Source organism: Engystomops pustulosus, chromosome 6 (assembly GCF_040894005.1).
Source record: "Engystomops pustulosus chromosome 6, aEngPut4.maternal, whole genome shotgun sequence".
NCBI classification, from domain to species: Eukaryota; Metazoa; Chordata; class Amphibia; order Anura; family Leptodactylidae; genus Engystomops; species Engystomops pustulosus.
The window spans coordinates 166,903,699-166,924,418 of NC_092416.1; the positions used below are offsets into that span (position 1 = coordinate 166,903,699).

The 20,720-nt window shown below is 44.8% G+C and overlaps 1 protein-coding gene across 1 annotated transcript; it reads left to right on the forward strand.

Annotated features, from left to right (window-relative positions):
• Nucleotides 1-87: 87 nt before the first annotated feature.
• On the forward strand, nt 88-17,500 carry PCYT2 (phosphate cytidylyltransferase 2, ethanolamine). Its single transcript, XM_072112241.1, has 13 exons — nt 88-247; nt 3,851-3,939; nt 5,380-5,541; nt 6,668-6,734; nt 6,816-6,906; nt 6,996-7,040; nt 10,666-10,804; nt 11,469-11,551; nt 11,630-11,707; nt 11,788-11,853; nt 14,388-14,453; nt 14,704-14,792; nt 16,070-17,500. Exons 1-13 carry the CDS (start codon nt 165-167, stop codon nt 16,170-16,172), a joined length of 1,161 nt encoding a protein of 386 aa, XP_071968342.1. The 5' UTR covers nt 88-164; the 3' UTR covers nt 16,173-17,500.
• The last annotated feature ends 3,220 nt before the right edge of the window (nt 17,501-20,720 follow it).

The following is a 20,720-nucleotide window of genomic DNA, read 5'->3' on the forward strand; positions in this document are numbered from 1 at the left end:
GCTTTTGTGTGAATTTTATTCCCGTGCCCATAACAAAGATGGCCGCTTCCGTAGCCCGCGTTAGGGGTTGCTATGGGAGCGCGGCTTTGGGCGACGTCACTTCTGGGGAAGGCGTTGTCGGCTTGTGGGAGGTTTCCGGTTGGATGTCACCTCATTAAAGTCTCATGATGATTCGGAACGGACACGGCAACCCGGCCCCGGAGCAGGCGCTGTCCCGGCGGAGCGTGCGGGTGTGGTGCGATGGCTGGTGAGCGTGCATGTGCGGGGAGGGCAGGAGACCTGCATCCTCTGCAGTCAGTCTGCGCTGCACCGCGCCCTGTCTATGGACTGTTCCTTTAAGACAGTGGCTTCTATGGGTGCAAAAGTAGTCAAATCGGGGCACGCTGGGAGTTGTAGTTTACACTTATGGCTCGTGGTGTAAAGAGGTTCTATCAGTAATTGGGGAGACCCCTGCCCCGTGTATCAGCTGAGAGACCCCAATAATCAATCTCCTATCCTGCCCTGGATGTAGGTTATTTGTAGATAAAAACCCTCCTAAAGGGAAAAAGTTTAGCATAAGTGTCTGATTCCTGGGGGGCAATAGCTGGCACCCCACTGTTTCCAGGGTTCTGAGTGGTTCAATAGGGATCATGTGAAGCATCATGGGATGGAGGGCAGAGGGTCTTCTAGTGATCCCTGTGGTTCACCCTGCGATCACATCTCATCCGGATGAATGGTTAAAATTCCTGTAACACATTTGTCACGTGTGAATGTGCCCCAAAGGCAGATAAGTGCCCCCTCTCCTTATACTGCGCCGGGTGGTTGTATGGACGCACTCTATCTGTGCTGGGGAGGTGTATTGTCTCATGTGCTGATCCTGCTCCTGTGCTGCCTGGAATTTGGGTGTGGGTAGCAGGAAATCCTAAACATATGGATGATAGGAGGGGGAACTTCTGCAGATTTGGGATATATTTTCACACCACATGTTGGTTATCACATGCAGATGTTCCAGTTTCTCTAGATTTTGGATGCAGGGTGTGCACACACAATATCCATGTTGAATTCCCTACTGATATGCATGGAGCCTTAGGGGGTTATTCACACACGGCAGATTTGTTGCAGAAATCCGTTTGCTCGCTGCAACCTTGTTCACAACACGTTCAAAGGCAAAATATCTGCTTTATGTGAATGTTTGTGTATACTGGCTCGCTAAAGGGCACCCCCCTTCTTAATTCTTCACCCCCCTTTAATTCGTCACTCCGCAGTGATGAGCATTAGCTTTCCATGTATTCTAAATATCAGTGATACATTGTAGCAAACTATCAAGACATATTATGTATCTGAAGAGATTAGATACTCCTGTAGAATATCCACTATGAGAAGTTCATGCTCTGCTCTTGTTCTTCCTGGCACTTCATGTCTAAATTGACCTTCCCTCACTGTCTCTTCAGTCGTACTAATTTTTTTTTTTCTGTTTAAAGTTGCACCCAAGTTTTCCAATTCCCTCCTGGGCATTTGATAATGCTCTAGTGCTACTGAAGGGTTAGTGATGGCTGTAGGGAAATGGTTGTCAGCAGCTGAGGTGTAACCAGAGGAGGGGGGGCTGACTGCCAGGATGAAGACCCCCTACTTGTGTTTATGAGCTGAGCCCCCACACCCCACATCATAGTAGCGGTGCCCAGTGTTGTGTTATTATTGGCTCTTCCTTCCTGGCAGAGGTCGGTGTCCTATAAACTGTGTGGATTTGTATGGGACTTTGCCCCTATTTGGGTTACACGGTGCCAGTCTGTAGCATGCACCATCTAATGGCACCTTATTAATGGGTTATCTTGTGGAATCTGCGCAGGGACAACGTGTCCTGATGGGGATGACCTTTGTGCCTCTCCCTATATTATCTGCAGAGATAAGTGGTGTCTGGTGAGGTACCGCCTGTCATGGGTGCTGTCACCTGGGTCTGGTGCTGTCTTCATGGTCACTGTCAGGATTATTACACCCATCGTTACATACCCGGGGCAATGCTTTATCCTGGTGCCCACCCTCACTCTGACCTTGTAGTCCGGGGCTGTGCCCTCTCGGTACATAGATAGCGATGCTCTGCAGTTCTGTCTACGTCCTGACCACATCGCATCACGTGACACCACGTTGTCGCCAGATTGTCTTTCCGCTAATTAATTACTATGGAGATCTGAGGCTCAGACACCTGATCAGTGCCCGGGGGCGGCTGCAGGTGAGAAGATATAACCAGCAGAGCGGCCTGTATAGGAATGCTGAGAGCGCGGGGAGGGAGGAATGTGAGCGACCCTATGTAAACTACACTGCAACACGTGACACTTCATTATGTGGTGACAGCCGCTGTACTGCACTTCATTCACTTCTATGGGACTGAGGAAGCAAAGGGAGACGTATGCACTTCATTTCCTCATATATGGGGGTGTCGGACCCCCAGTTATCCCACATGCAACCCCTATATAAGAAATCTGCCATTAAAAACCATTATCATAAACCAGGGACATTACTCATAGATCCAGGCACCGTGACTGTGGTAATCTTCTTATATTTATCCATTGCCTCCCAACTTCTAAAATCAACTTTTATAATTATGTTAATTAGCAAGAAAGTGGGAGTGCTTTACTAGTTCCCCTTCGAACCCCAATGTGCAAGAGCACTCCCCACCACCCACTGTATTAGATTAACAGTCTGTGAATCTACAGCACGGATGGACTCTAATTACAACCCCCAGAACCCTTTGGGCTCATTGGCATGAATTAATTTTAGAAGTAAGCAGGCCGTGAAAAACAAAACCCCTCCATGCTGTAGATTCGCAGGATGTTACACTCTCTCTCCGGTTTTTTTAGCACTTGCTGCTCTAATTTCACCCTGAGTGCTGAGGGTAAGTCTGTGAAGACAGAGCATCTGGCTCTGGTAATATCCTCTGACTCATTAGCATAATTGTAAAAGCTGATTTTTAGAAGGAAGGAGGCCATGGATAACAAATATAAGAAGATACCACAGTCACGGTGCCTGGACCTATGAGTAATGTCCCTGGTTTATCAGGATGGATTTTGATAGTAGACAACATACGTTGAAATGGAGGCGGATATTTTACCCCTTGGATACCTCTTACAGTATTGGTGACTAAGGGGTTGTGAGAGGAATCAGCACATGACTCTGCCCCATGTGTACGTTCCCTGTAATTATTCCTCCGCGTATAAATAACCATGAATATGTTTTTATAAGGACAAATGACTATTTCATCCCTGATGGTTATAAACATGAGGCTCCCTGAAGGGAAAGGTAGCTGGCGTCCGTCCACGGATCTAAGGGCGTGGGTGAATCCTGTTATAAACAACCTGATCCTCCATCGGGAGTCTAATCTGTCTTGGAGAGGGGCCGGGGGTGGCTTAAAGTGACAGCTCTATTCACTTAAACCTGACAGCGATGTCTTATCTGGGGGCAGAGTCTTATAGGGACGTGTGTACACTTTCTCTCAGCGATGGCGGCTCGTGCCTTCAGTTACCTCAGGAGGAGACGTGTTATTAGCAGTAGGGCTCAGTAGTGCAGCCTCAGGTTTTGGGCCTGCGATGTACAGTACAACAATATAACGGAGCAGAACCGTTTGTCCATTAGTCTGACGGAACAATAAGAGGTCCGTCGGACTCCTGGTTTTCACGGGGCGCTGCTCTCTCCACAGTTCAGTGTCTCCCTCCCGCTGGGAGATGATGTGTGGCCTCCATTGTACGGGTTCCTGGCAGCGGAGCCTCGGCTTTTCTGTCCTGTGTCGGAGCTTTTCACTTGTTTGTTCGGATGTGGATTAGTGAAGTTTTTTTTTTTTTGGCGTAAATGAATGAGATTTGTCTGTTTTGTTGCACAGCTATGACATGGTTCACTATGGACACTCCAACCAGCTGCGCCAGGCCCGGGCCATGGGGGATTACCTGATTGTCGGGGTGCACACGGATGGTAAGTGACAGGACTGCAGCTTTATTCTATCATTATCTGTTTGTCTGAAAAATGTTAGGAATAGACACACAAAATAAACATGGCTGCTTCCATCTATAAATGGCGCCATCCTCTGTCAGGCATCTGGGATGTTCAGAGAATAGAAAAAACAAATGCAGATAATAGATTGTAAGCTCTTGGGAGCAGGGCCCTCACTCCTATTTTCCATGTGTCCATGTTATTGGTTGGTAAAGTCTTATTTTGTCTGTATGTGTCCCCCATGATCTGTACAGTGTGGCAGAATATGGTGGGATATGTGTCTTGCTTGTTACTTTCCAAAGGCCACGACTAGATTTATCAGTGACTGTATCTGTACGGCAGCTTGTACACGATTGTGCCTTTTTTAAGGATATTTGCATTTCACGTCCACAACAAAAACGTATTCATTTTTCGCGCCGTCTTGTGTCAGTATTGTATCTGCATCTGATGTTAATGGAGCCTGGAGCCCATCAGGCTCATTTGCATAATTTAAGTCTCTTTTCATACGGTTGAAAAAAGACACATGTCCATCAAGTTCCACCGAGGAAGGGATTTAGGGGAAACAATTCTATATAACATAACCATCAATGTTATTTAGCTGTAAAAATGCATCTAGGCCCGTCTTGAAGCTCTCTCCTCTTCCTGCTGTGACCAGCGCCTGAGGCAGGCTATTCCACAGATTGACAGTTCTCATAGTAAAAAAAGCCCTGGTTCTTAAATCTTGTTTACTCCAGATGGAGACAGTGCCCCTAAAGTGACTCTACCTTCCCCTTAGGCAACCACCACCAAGCTAATAGCGGCAACGTGGCACTGCCAAACGTGTACACACAGAGATTTGTCAACAATCCCGATGATGTCACCATTATTTGCTGTGTGTGGGGACAGAAGGCATCTAACACTAAGGCTCTTACATTGCCGTGGTAGGGGGGCTGCATGGCCAACTCCTAGGATATAGATAGCGCCGTCATATTCCGCAGCGCTGTACAGATAGAACAAGACATTACATAGTAATAACAGGAGCGAGGGCCCTGCTCCCAAGAGCTTACAGTCTATGGCATATGCTGTCAGTTACTCATCACCTCATCTATAAGGATTGGTGGTACTTGTAGTCCGGCCCTGTTGCTGTGATCAGAGAGGTTGGGTCATGGGGACTTTCATATCTTAATTCTACATTTTACACTTTTTCTGCTTTCTTTCTGATCTCTGAAATGAACAGACCTATCCAGATTAGTCAAATTCCCCCCATCCTCTATCATATGGCGGCTCAATGTGTGTGGGTGGTGCCCATATCACTCCTGGGCACAGATAAGTCTGCTTTGTCGTACAATATTATTTCTTCCCTCCGGCCAGTTCTCTTATCCCCGTTTTGTAGCTGATAACCGTGAACTTGTCTGATCTTTTTATCTTCCCTTTCCTTTGTAGAGGAGATCTCCCGTCACAAGGGCCCACCTGTCTTCACACAGGAAGAGCGCTACAAGATGGTGCGCGCCATCAAGTGGGTGGATGAGATTGTCCCCGGAGCTCCCTACGTCACCACCCTGGAAACCCTGGACAAGTATAACTGCGACTTCTGCGTCCACGGAAGTGAGTACATACAGTAGACGGCTGTGCTTCATCAACAGCTGTCCATCAAATCCTTGTTTGGCATGCAGCTATTCCTTATTACCACTCTCATACACATGCACTCTCAGCTGAGTATGCATGTCTTCTGAATTGGTGTGGATCAGAGGAAGCAAAATCTTCTGTGTCCAAGGCAAGAGCACTTTAAAAGAAATTCATCATCCCTTTATATCAAAGGAAATCTGCCAACAAAATCCATCATGATAAATCAGGGACACTTAATCATTTATCCAGAGGGAGCAGGGAGAGTGTGAGACAGTGTAACAGCTTGTGTAGCTGCAGCACAGAGAGGCTCTGTTAACACCCCCTCCTCTCAGAGCCCTTCAGTTCATCAGCATAATTTTAAAAGTTGATTTTAGAAGGAAGGAGCCCATGAAGCCAATATAAGAAGATTAGACCCACTTAGCCCTGGGTCTATGAGTAAGTGTCCCTGGTATAGAGATGAAATGGACCCTTTCATCAAGAGCCCTTTTTCTAACTTGGCCACATTTATCAACCTCTGGACAATCCCTTTAAAGTCAAATCTCCATTCTCTGAGACGCAGGTCGAGGAACATTTTATTACATAGATTTATTAGCGGTAAGTGATTGACATGGTGCCCATAACAGCCAATCATATTGCACCTTTCATTGACCCAGAAGGTTGATAATATGAAAGCTGTGATGTGATTGGATTGCTGTGATCAACATTGAGTTTTTGGTTATGAATACCAAGCATTTTTTTTTTTCTGCAATTTAAGAGTCAGAGGGGATGTCCGGAGGTTAAAAATATGGCTACTTTCTTCCAAAAACTACTCCACATTTATCCATGGTTAATGCTGTTATTGCAACTGCATAGAAATGAAAGTAGATTAGTTGCAATACTATGTACCACCCATGGTCAGCGGTGGCGCTGTGGAGTGTTCTGAGAATGGGAGATCGGGCGCAGTAGCTCCGACTGTATTAATGATGCGGCATTGTGCATCCTCAGGCGTTTCTCCATTTACACAGTGGACATAGGACTCCTGTTCTCGTGATGGGGGTTGTAGTAGTCCACCATAGATCAAATCCTCGCTACCGCCCCTGTAACACACTTTTTGCCTCCTTTGCAGATGACATCACCCTGACAGTGGATGGTAAGGATACTTATGAAGAGGTGAAGAATGCTGGAAGATACAGGTCAGTGGGGTCAAGGGTTAATGGGGCTGTGGTAGTAATGACTCTGGTGCTTGGATTACATTGGGATCTCTCTATTTACAGGGAATGTCAGCGCACACAGGGGGTCTCCACTACCGACCTGGTGGGGCGTATGCTGCTCATGACAAAAGCCCATCACAGCGTAGCAAATAATGTGAGTATAAGATGCATGTGAGCGATTGCTTCCTCGCTAGTGCCCCTCCCTGTGCAGGGTCTGTAAGCTCTCTGCTTTTCTCTCTATAGGAAGCCACTCAAGATTTTAGGCGACACCAAGACAACTTTGGGAAGGTGGGTAACGCTCTCTCAAATCTAGTCCTGCAGATCCATCCTACAGCTGACATCAATCCCATGCCTGGTCTCAGACGCCCTTTAAATCTCATTTAAAGGGTTTACTCCAAATTTTAATGTTATACCCTGTCCTGTGAATCGGGAATAACAATTATTTCCAAGATTAATAACTAAGGAATTGGTACAAGAATCGGCGAGTATTTTGGCTGAAAGCCGTGTGTCTTTTAAAAGAAATCCACTACCAGGATTAAGAATTGTAAACTGAGCGCAGTTACATGCTGGTGTGTGCCCCCTCTGGCAGTATCTTATGCATTTGTTTTTACAAAAAATGCCTTTATAAATTATGCAAAGGAGCCTAAGTGGCTCCAGTCTTCATAGCTGGATGACTCACTATTAACAGCTATGGAGACTAGAGCCCTTCAGGCTAATTTGCATAAATTTCAAAAGCTTTTTAAACGTGAGGCCATAAAAAGCTAAAAGAAGAGCAGATCCTGCCAGAGGGGGCACACATGTGTATGTACGTGTGCTTGGTTTACAGCCCTTCATACTGGTGGTAATGTCCTTTTAAGTATATAAAATGTTGGTAAATTTTGTCTAATGTGGTATCAAATTAGACAAGAGTGTCTAAAGAGGATTCAAATGTTTAATCTAATATGTACCACTGCAATTTGCTATTGGTTTTTGTTTGCCTAAATTTAAAGGAAATCTGCCATCATGACAAACCTGGGGCACTTACTCGTAGATCCAGGCACCGTGACTGTGGTCATCTTCTTATATTTCTTATCCATGGCCTCCTTCCTTTTAAAATCAACTTTTAAAATTAGACTAATGAACCAAAAGGCCTCAGGGGGTGTTACCAGAGCCTTTCTATGTAGCTTCACAGGCTGTTGCACTCTCATCCTTCCCCCTTTGCCTCTCTTCAGCAGTTCACTCCCTCTGAGTTCTCCTGCACTGTTCTCCTCACAGCCTGTGAAGCTACAGCATAGAGGGGCTCTGTTAACACCCCACAGAATTCTTCCAGACATTAGCATAATTTTTATGATTGATTTTAGTAGGAATGAGGCCAGGGATAACACATGTAAGAAGATTACCCCAGTCATGGTGCCTAGATCTGTGGGTAAGTATCCCTGGTTTATCATGATGGATTTCCTTTTAGATCCTATTAAGGGGATAGTGCCACAAACTTCTCTAATGCTATGTTCTGCAGCCTTGTTATAACATCATAATTATATACTGGGTATAACTGCAAATTTCTACAGTGCAAATTATCAAAATACTATAGTTGGCATATTTCTTGATATTGGTGACCCTCCCCCTCCCAGGATGTAAGATCCTCTCTGGATTATTTCACTCTTTCTTGCAGAGTACAAAGATATTTGTAAGTTTGTCCAAATCTATAACTTTCTGTGTATTAAAACCTGTAATGTGACATTGTAGATGATGGTAGCAATATAGGACAGAGGTCTTCTTCGTGGTGGTTACTACTCCTCAGGCCCAGTCCATCTCGTACATAACAACACGGGCGAGATCTGGGCGGCTAGCCAACGTTTTTATGGGTTTAGTCTGTTTGTATTACATTAATACAGGGACTGAAATAAGAATCCTAAAACTTTAATTCCCTCTAAGAGAAGCACTCATTGTCCTCAGGTGATGGTTAGTATTACACAGTATAATCCTTAAAGGGGTTGTGCCACAGAGAAGGTTGTTTTATTGGTATATAAAACCTGTAGTCCTATACATAAATACAAGATGCTTCAGATATTCAATTGATAATTTAAAAAAAATGCACCACTTTCTGTTTGTCTAGCAAAACCTCTTAGTGTCCACCATGATAAATGTGCTGAGGTGGACGCACATGCTCAGTCTTGCATCTCTCTCTCTCTTTCCCTGTTGGTAGAGTGGACAGACTTTGAAGCTGCATTGGCATCTCTGCTTGTCTTAGGCAATGCTCACTCTAGTTTAGTAGTGGCGAACCTATGGCACGGGTGCCATCGCCCAAGCACAACAGAAAGGACTCAAAGAATCTTACTGCAGTTCCAAGCAGCTTAAAAGATGCTGCTGCCAGTCATACTTTGATACTTACTACTTGGGACTGTAGGAAGAGGGAGAATTGGACAGGGCCGAATTATCTTTGGAGGACCTCCTGTTGCCCCCACGATTCTCTGTCTACAGAGGGACACTGGAAAGAAGCTAAAATGATGAGGCCAATATGATTGAAAGTTGTTGAACAGAGAGCAATCAGTTACTGCTTTAATTTTTGGCACCTCACAATAAATAAGGGGGGTTTTGGGGTTGCAGTTTGGGCACTCGGCCACTAAAAGGTTCGCCATCACTGTCCTAGTTGTACTGCTTGGCTTCTTCTCTGACAGAGAGAGGTCCTGTTAAAGATCCTTCTACATACTTCATGCAGCAGAGCCAGACTGAGCATGTGCGTCCTGATCTACACATTCAAAGTGGACACAGGAGGATGTTCATTAATATTATGAACAGCAGGGGGCATCAGATTTAATCCATGGATTTGTATAAATGACTGGTTCTTCTTCTCCTATCCATCCTGATTGCCGCAGCAGGATCCACGTGTCATTCAGCCACTACTTACAATGTGCCAATCCTTGTTCCTGTCACTTACCTTATTGCCTTGTAATTAGTCCCTTTTCCATCATCATCCATGTTGATCACCCAAGCTCTACGTTCTCCATAAGACTTCTCTTGTGCTGCACCACTTCCCTTGATTGCGCTCCCACAGCACTTTTACCCTATTTCCTTATAGATTGCACACTCACTATTTGTGTTTGGCTTCTCTGATATGTACGACGCTGCAGAATATGTTTGAGCTATTGATAATTGCGTAATAATTACTTGTCAGATCCTATGTTTGTGTTGGTGCAGCCGGGGTATACACGAGTTCAGGGCAGGCTGCTTTAGTGACAAACCTCTGTAAGCAGTGGAAAAAATAGGTTGGGATAGGGTTACTAAAAGTACGTAGTGCTCGTGTCTTCCTGTTCCATGAAAGGAGGATTTGGTTATAGGAAGGAGATCTACTCGTATGTCATGCAGGAAGGTAACATTACAAGCAGCAGTCTTGAAGCGGCAGTAGTAAACGGCTTTAAAAACATGGGGGTGTTTTCCAAAAATAGCCCCACACCTCGCCATGGTTCTTGCTGCTATTGCAACTCAGCTGTATAGAGATTAATGAAACTTAGTTGCAATACTACGCTCTACCCATGGTCAGAAATGGATGACTCAGTGATTAGCACTACAGCCTTAAAGCGCTGGGGTCCTGGGTGCAAGTCCCATCCAAGTCAACATCTGCAAAGAGTTTGTATGTTCTCTCCGTGTTTGCGTGGATTTCCTCCGGGACCACAGGTTTCCTCCCACACTCCAAAACATACTTGTAAGGTGATTAGATTGTGAGCCCCTATTGGGCACAGGGACCGATTTAGCAAACTCTGTGCAGCGCTTCATAATCTGTGTGCGCTATATAAATAGAGGAATTAAGAAAGTTTTTCAACCTATGGACAATTCCTTTAAACCAGAGCTCCAGGTTGGATCTCTTTGCTCTTCATTATTTCTTGGATTCCCCTTATTTGACAGCATTTTACATCCCTGTGGTCGTGTCTTGTAGGACGCCAGGGGCCGCAGTCCGTGGACCGGGGTTTCCCAGTTTCTCCAGACATCACAGAAGATCATGCAGTTTGCCTCTGGAAAGGAGCCACAGCCTGGAGACTGCATCATATATGTCGCTGGAGCCTTCGATCTCTTCCGTATCCTTTACATCCGAGGCATATACATTCACAGATGGGCCTTGGCTTAAAGGGATGTTTCTGTAGCTGTCTGATTGGGTGGGACCCCTGGTTGTGTATGTGTCTGCGCTTCATTGACCTCTATAGGACTAGCGATGGCCAAGTATATCTCCAACAGTCCCAAATAGGATGAGTGGAGCAACAGGTGCTCGGCCCAGATGGGGGGGGGGAAGAACCCTTGTGATTGGTTGGGTCCCCATTAGGTTAGGGGGTTATATGAATGGAACATCTCACCAGATATTCTTATATTTAATGACACCCGCAGGTGCTATAGATCTGCGGTGAATGCAAGTGTAAACAGCTGTTTAATTAGGCAAATCTCTCTTCAGCTGTTGCAATGCGTTTTAAACAATGTGTGACTGCACCCTGAAGCCTCCAAAAGTGACTCCTCTCGGGCAAAATATGACTCTTCTCTGCTCATTTTCACATGACTTTGCACTAGTTTTTTTTACATATATATAGGTAAAGAACATTTCATCCCCTACTTGGGGGGCTAATAGTAAATTGTGATGAATTGTCCCTTTAAGATGTTGAGCAGGAGGTTTCAGATTTGTTATATCCGTGCTTTCTTAGACCTTCCGTCCACACAGCTTACGATGTTTGGATCCTTTACGGGTTCCGGCAGATATCGGTCATATAGATTTCCTGGAGAAGGTCCACAGCTTATCTGAGAAGCCGTACATTATTGTGGGGTTGCATTTTGACCAGGTGACTCCCATCACAGGTTATAGTCTATAACTGGAGAGATTTCTGTACAATGTGCTGACTGTCTGTCCATCCTTTTAGGAAGTCAATCACTACAAGAGGAAGAATTACCCCATAATGAACATCCACGAGAGGACTCTCAGCGTTCTGGCTTGCAGGGTGAGAATAAGAGGCTAAGATAATACTACAATGAGCAGAGGTATTGTTGTTACTTACTGTCTTTATTCCTTCCCATACAGTATGTATCGGAGGTTGTGATCGGTGCCCCCTATTCCGTCACTTCTGATCTCTTGGATCATTTTAAGGTGAGTTATCGGGTGCAAGCAAAGTAGTAAAACCACAGAATGTTACAGGTTAGAGAAGTTCACTTCGAGGGCTATTCTAGCCAGATGCATTCATGCCATGGCTGTACTCACCCAATGGCTGCATGACTTGTACAGAAAACCTGGGTAAAGCAGAGGCTGCCGAAAACATGTGTGGACTGTCCCCTGTAACTTTCCAGTGTATTAGCTGATATCATAGCAGAAAAAAGTTGTCCTACGTGGACACATAAACCCATTTGTCACGTAAAATTTAACTTTTATTAGTGTATATTAAAAGATGAATGTGCTCCGTCCAAAATGTTTAAAAGTTTACAGAGTGCAGATGCTAGAATTTATATTTCGGTTGGGTGGACAGGATTTATCAGGCAGCTTGTGGCCACTATGACCCGCAAGGAGGGGGACTGATATTGGAACAGTCCTCAAATAGGGAGGTATACCCGCTATAACCGCGGTGGGGACGCCCCACGTTAGGTTAGTATTGGGGCCCCACGGTATTTTGCGGTCATTGTCAGTAATCCCTATGAACTGGTCTGAATTAAACTTTTCTGCTGCCAGTAACTCCTATAGATCGGTCTAGATTGGCTCTGCTGCAGTTAAGTAACTAAGTTTCTGATATATTGTCTTATAGTTTTCTATCTAGCTATCCACTGCCTCTGAATTAAAAACTGCCTAATAGCCCCCCCGACATGTTTCGCCACATGCCGTGGCGTCCTCAGGGGGATCGGGGCTAAGCTTTTTCTGCTATGTTGAATTCAAACCCAGTCACAATGTGGTCCTAGTGAAAAAACTTTTTTTGGCAACTGTTAGCTGATATCATTCACTTCTAAATTACACAATATCACTACATGAAGAGAGTTAGATGTGTAGATGTGAGTTAAAGTGAGTCCACCACCACCATCCCCAAGCATTATAACCTGATGTTTCAGAGAAATCTGCTATAGTTTGTCCATTAAAATGTGTCCGAGAAACTCCCATTTGAATCCGTATGCTAATGAGGTTGTTGGTGCACCCAGTTCGTGTCCTCAGCACAAGCTCTTCTACTCCTGCCTGCACCACTACCTTCTCCATCTGATAAGCTGGAGTTTAGCTTTGTGAGAAGTGTGAGATAACGCTGGAAGGAAAGGAAAGTGATTTAGATGGGAATAACAGAGGCCCGGGTGCTGAGGACATCACTGGTTGCGCCAAATGTCTCAGTAGTGATTAAACTGAGAATATCTTGGAAACTGCATAAAATAATAAAGATGGGGGAAATCACTTTGCATTTCTCTATATTTATTATTCAATGCAGTTTCCAAGATATTCCCAGTTTAATCCATATGCTAATGAGGCAGTTGGTGCACGTGGTTGTGTCCTCCACACCTGGAGCACTGCTATTCCTATATAAATCAGGTCCCTCTTTTCCATTGTCATCCTATTCTTCTTAAAAGGTCAATCTCATACTTATCTGATGGAGAAGGTAGAGGTCCAGGCAGGAATAGCTGTTCTCCAGGTGCTGAGGACACTTCCTCGGTTCATCAACTGCCTTATTAGCATATGGATTAAAACGGGAGTGTCTTGGAAATTGCATAAAGAAATACACTGATTTTTCAACCTTTTTCATTGTCCTTTTTATTTTATGCAATTTCCAAGACCCTTCCAGTTTAATCCGTATGCTAATGAAGCAGTCGGTCGTACCCTCTGAACCTAGAGCACTGCTATTCTCATTTAAATCACTTCCCTCTTTTTCCATTGTCACCCTGTTCTTCTCACAAAGCAAAACTGCTAATTATGTGACACACAAGGTGGTGCCCCAGGCAGAGCACTAGGTGGCGAGGACACGGTTGTGTGCCCCAACTGCCTCATTAGCATACGGATTAAACTGGGAATATTTTGGAAATTGCACACTAGACAGAGATAAAGATGGGTCAGAGATCATTGTGTTTTTCTCTATAACATGCTGCCAGTAGATTATAGTGGTGGGATTGGTCTGGGTGGGTTTTCCAGACAGAGGGTCCCTCCTACATAAGTTTAATATACAGGCAGTCCCCGGGTTACGTACAAGATAGGGACTGTAGGTTTGTTCTTAAGTTGAATTTGTATGTAAGTCGAAACTGTATATTTTATCATTGTAGTTCCCGACAATTTTTTTTTTTTTGCCCCAGTGACAATTGGAGTTTCAAATTTTTTTGCTGTAATAGGACCAAGAATTATCAATAAAGCTTCATTACAGACAATTTTAAGCTGATTATTGCAATCTGGGACTATTTTAAAGCATCCAGAGAGCTTCACCAGAGGTCACAGTGGGCAGAGGGGTCCGTCTGTAACTATGGGTTGTCTGTAAGTCGGGTGTCCTTAAGTAGGGGACCGTCCGTGTATCTGTATCAGGTTGGGGGGGCTTCACTCTAATCCAGTGCTCTGAACGGCCTTCTCTGGTATAGCAGCACCACGGTACATCCTCTACATTGTGTGGGAGTCTTATATCCAGACCTGATCACTAGGGAGATCAGAGGAATCTGATCACTACTTCTGTTTTTCAGGTTGACCTGGTTTGTCATGGCAAGACAGAAGTCCTTCCAGATAAGGATGGATCGGACCCCTATGCAGTAAGTATCTGATGGAGAGATTACAGCACATCATCCGCGACTCCCCCATCTACTCCTCCTCCTCTCCTCTCTTATATATTGGTAGCCCCGAGGCTTGTAAAGTAATTTAGCTTTCTCGAGTCTTCTGTGGGTTTATGAAGTGTCTCTTCATTCTCTGTCCCCCTCGGGCCCTCTGTTTATTTGCCTAATGCTGTCACCGCTCACACGGCTCTCGCTATATTCCCATCAATTCTGTGTATCCCTATCACAGGAGCCGAAACGCAGAGGGATATTCCAGACGGTAGACAGCGGGAACAACCTGACGACAGATGATATTGTACAGAGGATTATAAAGAACAGGTCAGTGTTTTACCATTATTGTGCCCAACGCTGCGACTACAAGCCCAAGTAACGGGGATCTGATGGGGCCGCGGCGGCAAATGTTCCAAACTACATGTGACGCTTCTGTGTTCTACAGCTTTCCAATGTTTCTCCATATTGCGGTAATTTGCTTCCATGCCAGGCATTCGGGATGATATTTGGCCATAATTTAAGGGGTTATGTAAAGGACACAGACAAAAGATGTTCCACAGCTGCAAATTTCGGCCCTGGCCAACAGTGATGCCTTGTTCAATACAAATGGGATTTAGAAATCGGGATGTAAATATTGATCGCTTCCTTAAGATTGGTGATTAAAGGGGTTGGCCACTTGACCTCATGTTTATTGTAATGTGTCTGTGGGGGGCAGGATATACCAATTACCAATATACATCTAGTAATAGTTCTGCACTTGTCGTAGATATGCCATTGCCCTCCACAGATGGAGGGTCATGTGATCTCTGTCCATGAACAATCTCCCTGCCAGGACCTTGATCTTCATGAATACTATCATAAGGTCCTGGCAGGGTGATTGTCATGGACAGATATCACATGAGCCTCCATCTACGGCCATTTTATGGTCAGGAATCTCTGGTTGATGAGGTAACAGACAGGAGGCTTCACTTTACATATCAAGAAAGTGGAGCAGAACTATTACTAGATGTATATTGGTAAATTACCTAATATTCTGCCCCTCACACATTACAAAAAACGCAAGGTGGCTCCTTTAATATCAGGTCCAGCACCCCCTCTGTTTCTGATCTGTTTCAGTATTGCTATTACTTGTCATGAATGTAAGCTCTTGTGGCAAATCCACTTCACGTAAATGGGATTTTTATAACTGTGGCGCCGTGCCTGATCCATTACCCAAGTGCTATTGGCAAGAAGGGTGCTAGGAGCAGTGCCCCCAGCGATCTGGTGTTTAGAATGTGTGGAGGGGGTAGGATAATGCAATATCCCCACAGTGCTGTAAATCCCTACTCTCCCCATGTAGCCCCTGTTCTTTGTACATTCTTCACAATGGGTCTGAAGTGCAGGGGATGCCTCTGCCCGGGTGAGGAGTGTACTTTGATCCCAGGATACTGCTGGATCACCTACCATCATATATACTGAGGTCTGAGCCGCCATAAAGCAGTGTTTTAGAGGGGATGCAATATACACATAGGCCTTGGCTCAGAAAATATATCCCATGCAGCAATATCTTCATCAGTAATGCCGCTTCCTCTTCTTTATATTAAACTCTATTCATCGCTCTGTAGGTTGGAGTATGAAGCTCGGAACCAGAAGAAGGAAGCCAAGGAGCTGGCCGTCCTGGAAGCACAGCAGAGGCGAGAGAGGATCATAGAGGGACAAGAAAACTGAGACACCCCCAAACTCCACACTGCGTTCCTAATCCCAGTATCCATACCACACCCCGCACTCATCCTACTTATACCAGGAGTCCTCTCATCTGCTGTATACACATAAGCCCAGCAGATGCCTGACATAACACTTGGGCATCAGGATCTGTCCGGCCCTACATCCCCCCCCCCCCTCCACCCCCTGTCTCCCTCCCCAAACAGAATATACTGGGCACTTTTAAACACATTGACATCTTATAATAAGATTTCTCTAAGTAATTTATTAAAAGTCTTTAAACTTTCCTTTATCTAATACTAGAGGCAGGGACCCGCTGTAAGAAGCCGACTCTTATCTCCTAATTGCTGAGCGGTGCCACTGGCATCTGACACTAAGGGAGGACAGATAGCGATGGCATGTGAGGGGGGGCTCTGCCCCTATGTAAATAATAATGCAGCGTGACCCCCTTCCCCTGGGAATGTGCATAATTATGCCGGTCTGTTATATAAGAACTGGTTATGTTTTGCAATGTTGCATTGAATATAATTGTAGAGGGTTATTATAGTAGAGCAGCGCTCCCATGATTCCTGTTTAAGGCAGAGGGGCAGCACCGCACAGGGAGGGGGAAGTCAAACAGGTTTTATACCTTTTTTTTAATTTAGTTGGCTTACTTTGCACCAGAATTTGGCACATATGGTTGCATTACAAGTCCAACCCCTTTTCTGGCAAGCCACACCCACTTGTCTAAAATGCATAACGGTGTACAAGCCAATAATGTATCCCGCTGTACATATTGCTAATGAAGGAAAAAAAGGCTGTGTTCAGCTGCCCTTGAAAAAGTTCTTTTTAACTCCCCATCCAATATACTGATTGGACCCCAACATCACACTATCTATATGTCACTCGTATCAGTCTGAATGCTATATACCAAGGACAGTGGTTATCTGGTTAAGCTGTTGCAAAACTACAACTTCCTGCTCCCCATGATTGCTTCCAATCAACATGGCATGCTGGGACTTGTAGTTTCACATTAGCCTCCCATGGATAAGTGTCTACAGAACTCTGCCATAAACCTTTTAGGACCCCCCCCCCCCCCCAATCTGAACAACATCAGATCCGGTCCATGCCCCACCTCACCCCCTCCCCATGTATTGCACTATACAATATTCTCTATCCCATCTACATAAATGCTTCCAACCTCTGTACCAGGTTCTATCTACACTATCGTATCCGTACCCCCTAAACATTGAACAGCCCCTCATCTAAAGCCCTGACTACACTTGCACTTACTGTTGAGGCAGTGTTCAGAGATTTATGAGTGTTTTAAATTAAATTAAAGAATTTTAATTGTTGCACTTTGCAGATATGATTTCTTGTGTGTGTGGTGATACGGATATATATTTATAACTAGCGTATATACTAGAGTATAAGCCAAGGTTTAACTACAATAAATGACAACTGGGTTTTTAAAGGAAACCTACCATCTTGGATCTACCTATTAAAGGGGACCTACCACCACGATTCTACCTATAAAGGTAGAACGGGTGGTAGGTGGATGAATGGGACGTAAGGATAGCCCTTTTTGGGCTAATCCTTACGTCCCGGCTATCCTTTTGTAAACTTTAATCAGTTGATATGTTGATTTAATTCTGTGGCTACTGGGGCGTGGAGTAGCCGGACATGAGGCTACCAGTCGCGGCTACTCCACGCCCCAGTAGCCTTGTTCCTCCGCCTACCATGTGATCTTCGGCGCGCAGCTCCTCGTAGCTGCGCGCCCTCGTGCGAATATCCTGCGTTCTGCGCATACGCAGGCCTACCGGTGCGCGGCCGTAGCTCCGAGGCCGGCGCTACTGCGCATGCGCAGACGCCGGGTGCTCGGACAAGGGTGCGCAGCTACGAGGTGCTGCGCGCCGAAGATTACATGGTAGGCGGAGGAACAAGGCCACTGGGGCCTGGAGTAGCCGCGACTAGTAGCCTCATGTCCAGCTACTCCACGCCCCAGTAGCCGCTTAATTAAATTAACATATCAACTGATTAAAGTTTACAAAAGGATAGCCGGGACGTAAGGATTAGCCCAAAAAGGGCTATCCTTACGTCCCATTCATCCTCCTACCACCCGTTCTACCTTTAGAGGTAGAATCGTGGTGGTAGGTCCCCTTTAAGCTAGATCCGGTGGCAGGTTCAGCTAATGAATGTCATTGTAGCCCCTTTTTAGGGCTAATCCTTCAGTGGCTGCTGCGTTTGGAAAAATTTTATTGCCCTAATGTGCAAATTTGTGAAAGAGGCTACTGGGGCATGGAGTAGCCAGAGCTGAGGCTACATGACACGGCTTCTCCAGGCCCCAGTAGCCTCTTTCGATCCTCCTACTATGTCATCTTCAGCGCTCTGCATAGATTCTCTATGCAGAGTCGGCGGCTGCGCATACTTGGTTCCAAATCAGGAGCTATTGAGCATGAGCACATATTGTATGTGTAAGGAAAAGTTATACAATTTTCCAATGTACTTTCTGTATCAATTACTCAGTTTTCTACATCTCTGCTTGCTGTCATTCTGTAGAAAGCTTCTATGTTTACTTCCAATGGATAAAAATCTGTCCATGAGTGTGATAGCAGCTTGTGCACCTACATGTCCATCACATGACCATGGACTGATTTGTAGCCACTGGAAGTAAGCATAAAAGGACAGCAAGCAGAGATCTAGAAAACTGGGAAATTGATACAGAAAGTTTATTGTAAGATTGTATAACATTTCCTTACACAAACAGCGCACAACCCTATTAAGGACCAGGACATTTTTAGTTTTTCGTGTTTGTCATTTTTCGTTCCCAGCTTTAAAAATCCATAACTTTTTCTGTGTACAGAGCTGTGGTGGGGCTTGTTTTCTGCCTAACAAAATGTACATCCTAGTGACCACATTTCATATTCCATGTCAGTTACTTAAAAGTTAGAAAAAAAATATTCCAAATGCGATGAAATTGTAGAAAAATTACTCTTGCATACAGTATTGCACTACAGGCGGTCCCCTACTTAAGAACACTCAACTTACGTAGGACCCCTAGTTACAAACGGACCTCTGGATATTGGTTATTTTCTGTACTTTAGTCCTAGGCTACAATGATAAGCTATAACAGTTATCACAGGTGTCTGTAATGAAGCTTTAGTGTTAATCCTGGTTCTTATGACAATCCAACATTTTTAAAATCCAATTGTCACAGAGACCAAAAAAGTTCTGGCTGGGATTACAATGATAAAATATACAGTTCCGACTTACATACAAACTCAACTTAAGAACAAACCTACAGACCCTATCTTGTATGTAACCCGGGGACTGCCTGTATATGGAAAATTTGCTATGGATCTATAACAGTGTGCCTCCAGCACAGTGTATTAGACTCCAAGACCATTGGGCAGGATCTATAACAGACTCCAGGGAATGGATCGTCACTTCCTGATGATGTCACGGGGAGTGGCAATCCCATCCCAAGATTGGCAGGGAAGTGGTTAACACCTGCAGCACGTGCTGGCACCGATTGCAGATGTAAGTGGTGGGTGTTTGCTGCATAATGTAGCCAACACCCACCCATGTAAGTATATACATCCTTAACAGCATTTTGACGTAGATGTCCACGTACATTATTATAACGTTGTGCACCCCCCTAATAAGAAAACATCTGGTGGGCACATGCGCTCACCCCATATATACCGTACATTTCTACACAATGATCCTCACTGAGTAGCCAATAGGAAAGGCTTCTTGCCCTGTTTGTCAGGGAAGGACATGGCAGAGAAAGTAGACTGATTGTACATAACCACAAATAGATATATGCAAATACATTTTCCAGAATGAGATAAAATAGAAATCTAGTCAGTGACTTGTCCTGCTAAGGCCTTTTTTTTCGGGTCTTCGTTTTCTCTGCACTGTTTCGGTCTGATGACTTCCCAGACTTCTAACCTTACCGACCTGTGACCTTTAAAGTTGGTATTTGTGGCTGTAACTTTGTGTACAGAAGGTGATGTCTCCCTCGCTATAATCTTTGTTGTCTGAAGGTTCTGCTGGAGTCCATGTTAATTATGTTGGTAATTACTGATCGGCGGTTCCTCCCCTGTATAATGAGGAGAGCTGGAGGTGGTGGAAATCGGGATGATCTGAAGACCTTCTCTACCGAGCTCATTAACGCTGATGCCTAGAATAGAAGAGACGATGGGGCACTAAACCTCATCCTAGCAATCCCAAATAAATTTAAAGGGGTTTTCCAGCTTAAAGGAAACCTGTCACCAGGGACCTCATTTTCACTAAAGACAGATTGTAAAAGCCCATGCAGTGCAAAAAAGCCTCTCTGCCTTTCCTAAGCATTTGCATTACATTATAATTGTGTGTTATAACTTACCTTGCAACCTGACAAAATCCTGGGTTAGTCACAGGGGCTGGGCTTTGGTTTGGATGCATTTCAAAAAATAACATGTGACTTGTCTGAGCTGCAGGCTGACTCCATCTTTGTGCTCCTGTACAGCTTGTCCCTCCCCCACTGATGCCAGGCTGACCTGGGCTGTGACCTCTAAAAAGGAGCTGGAG

Coding starts and splice junctions, on each gene's coding strand:
- PCYT2 (XM_072112241.1), top strand. CDS start 165: ATGATGATTCGGAACGGACACGGCAACCCGGCCCCGGAGCAGGCGCTG. Junction 248..3,850: donor CGGGTGTGGTGCGATGGCTG/GTGAGCGTGCAT, acceptor TTTGTTGCACAG/CTATGACATGGTTCACTATG. Junction 10,805..11,468: donor TGGAGCCTTCGATCTCTTCC/GTATCCTTTACA, acceptor GGGTTCCGGCAG/ATATCGGTCATATAGATTTC.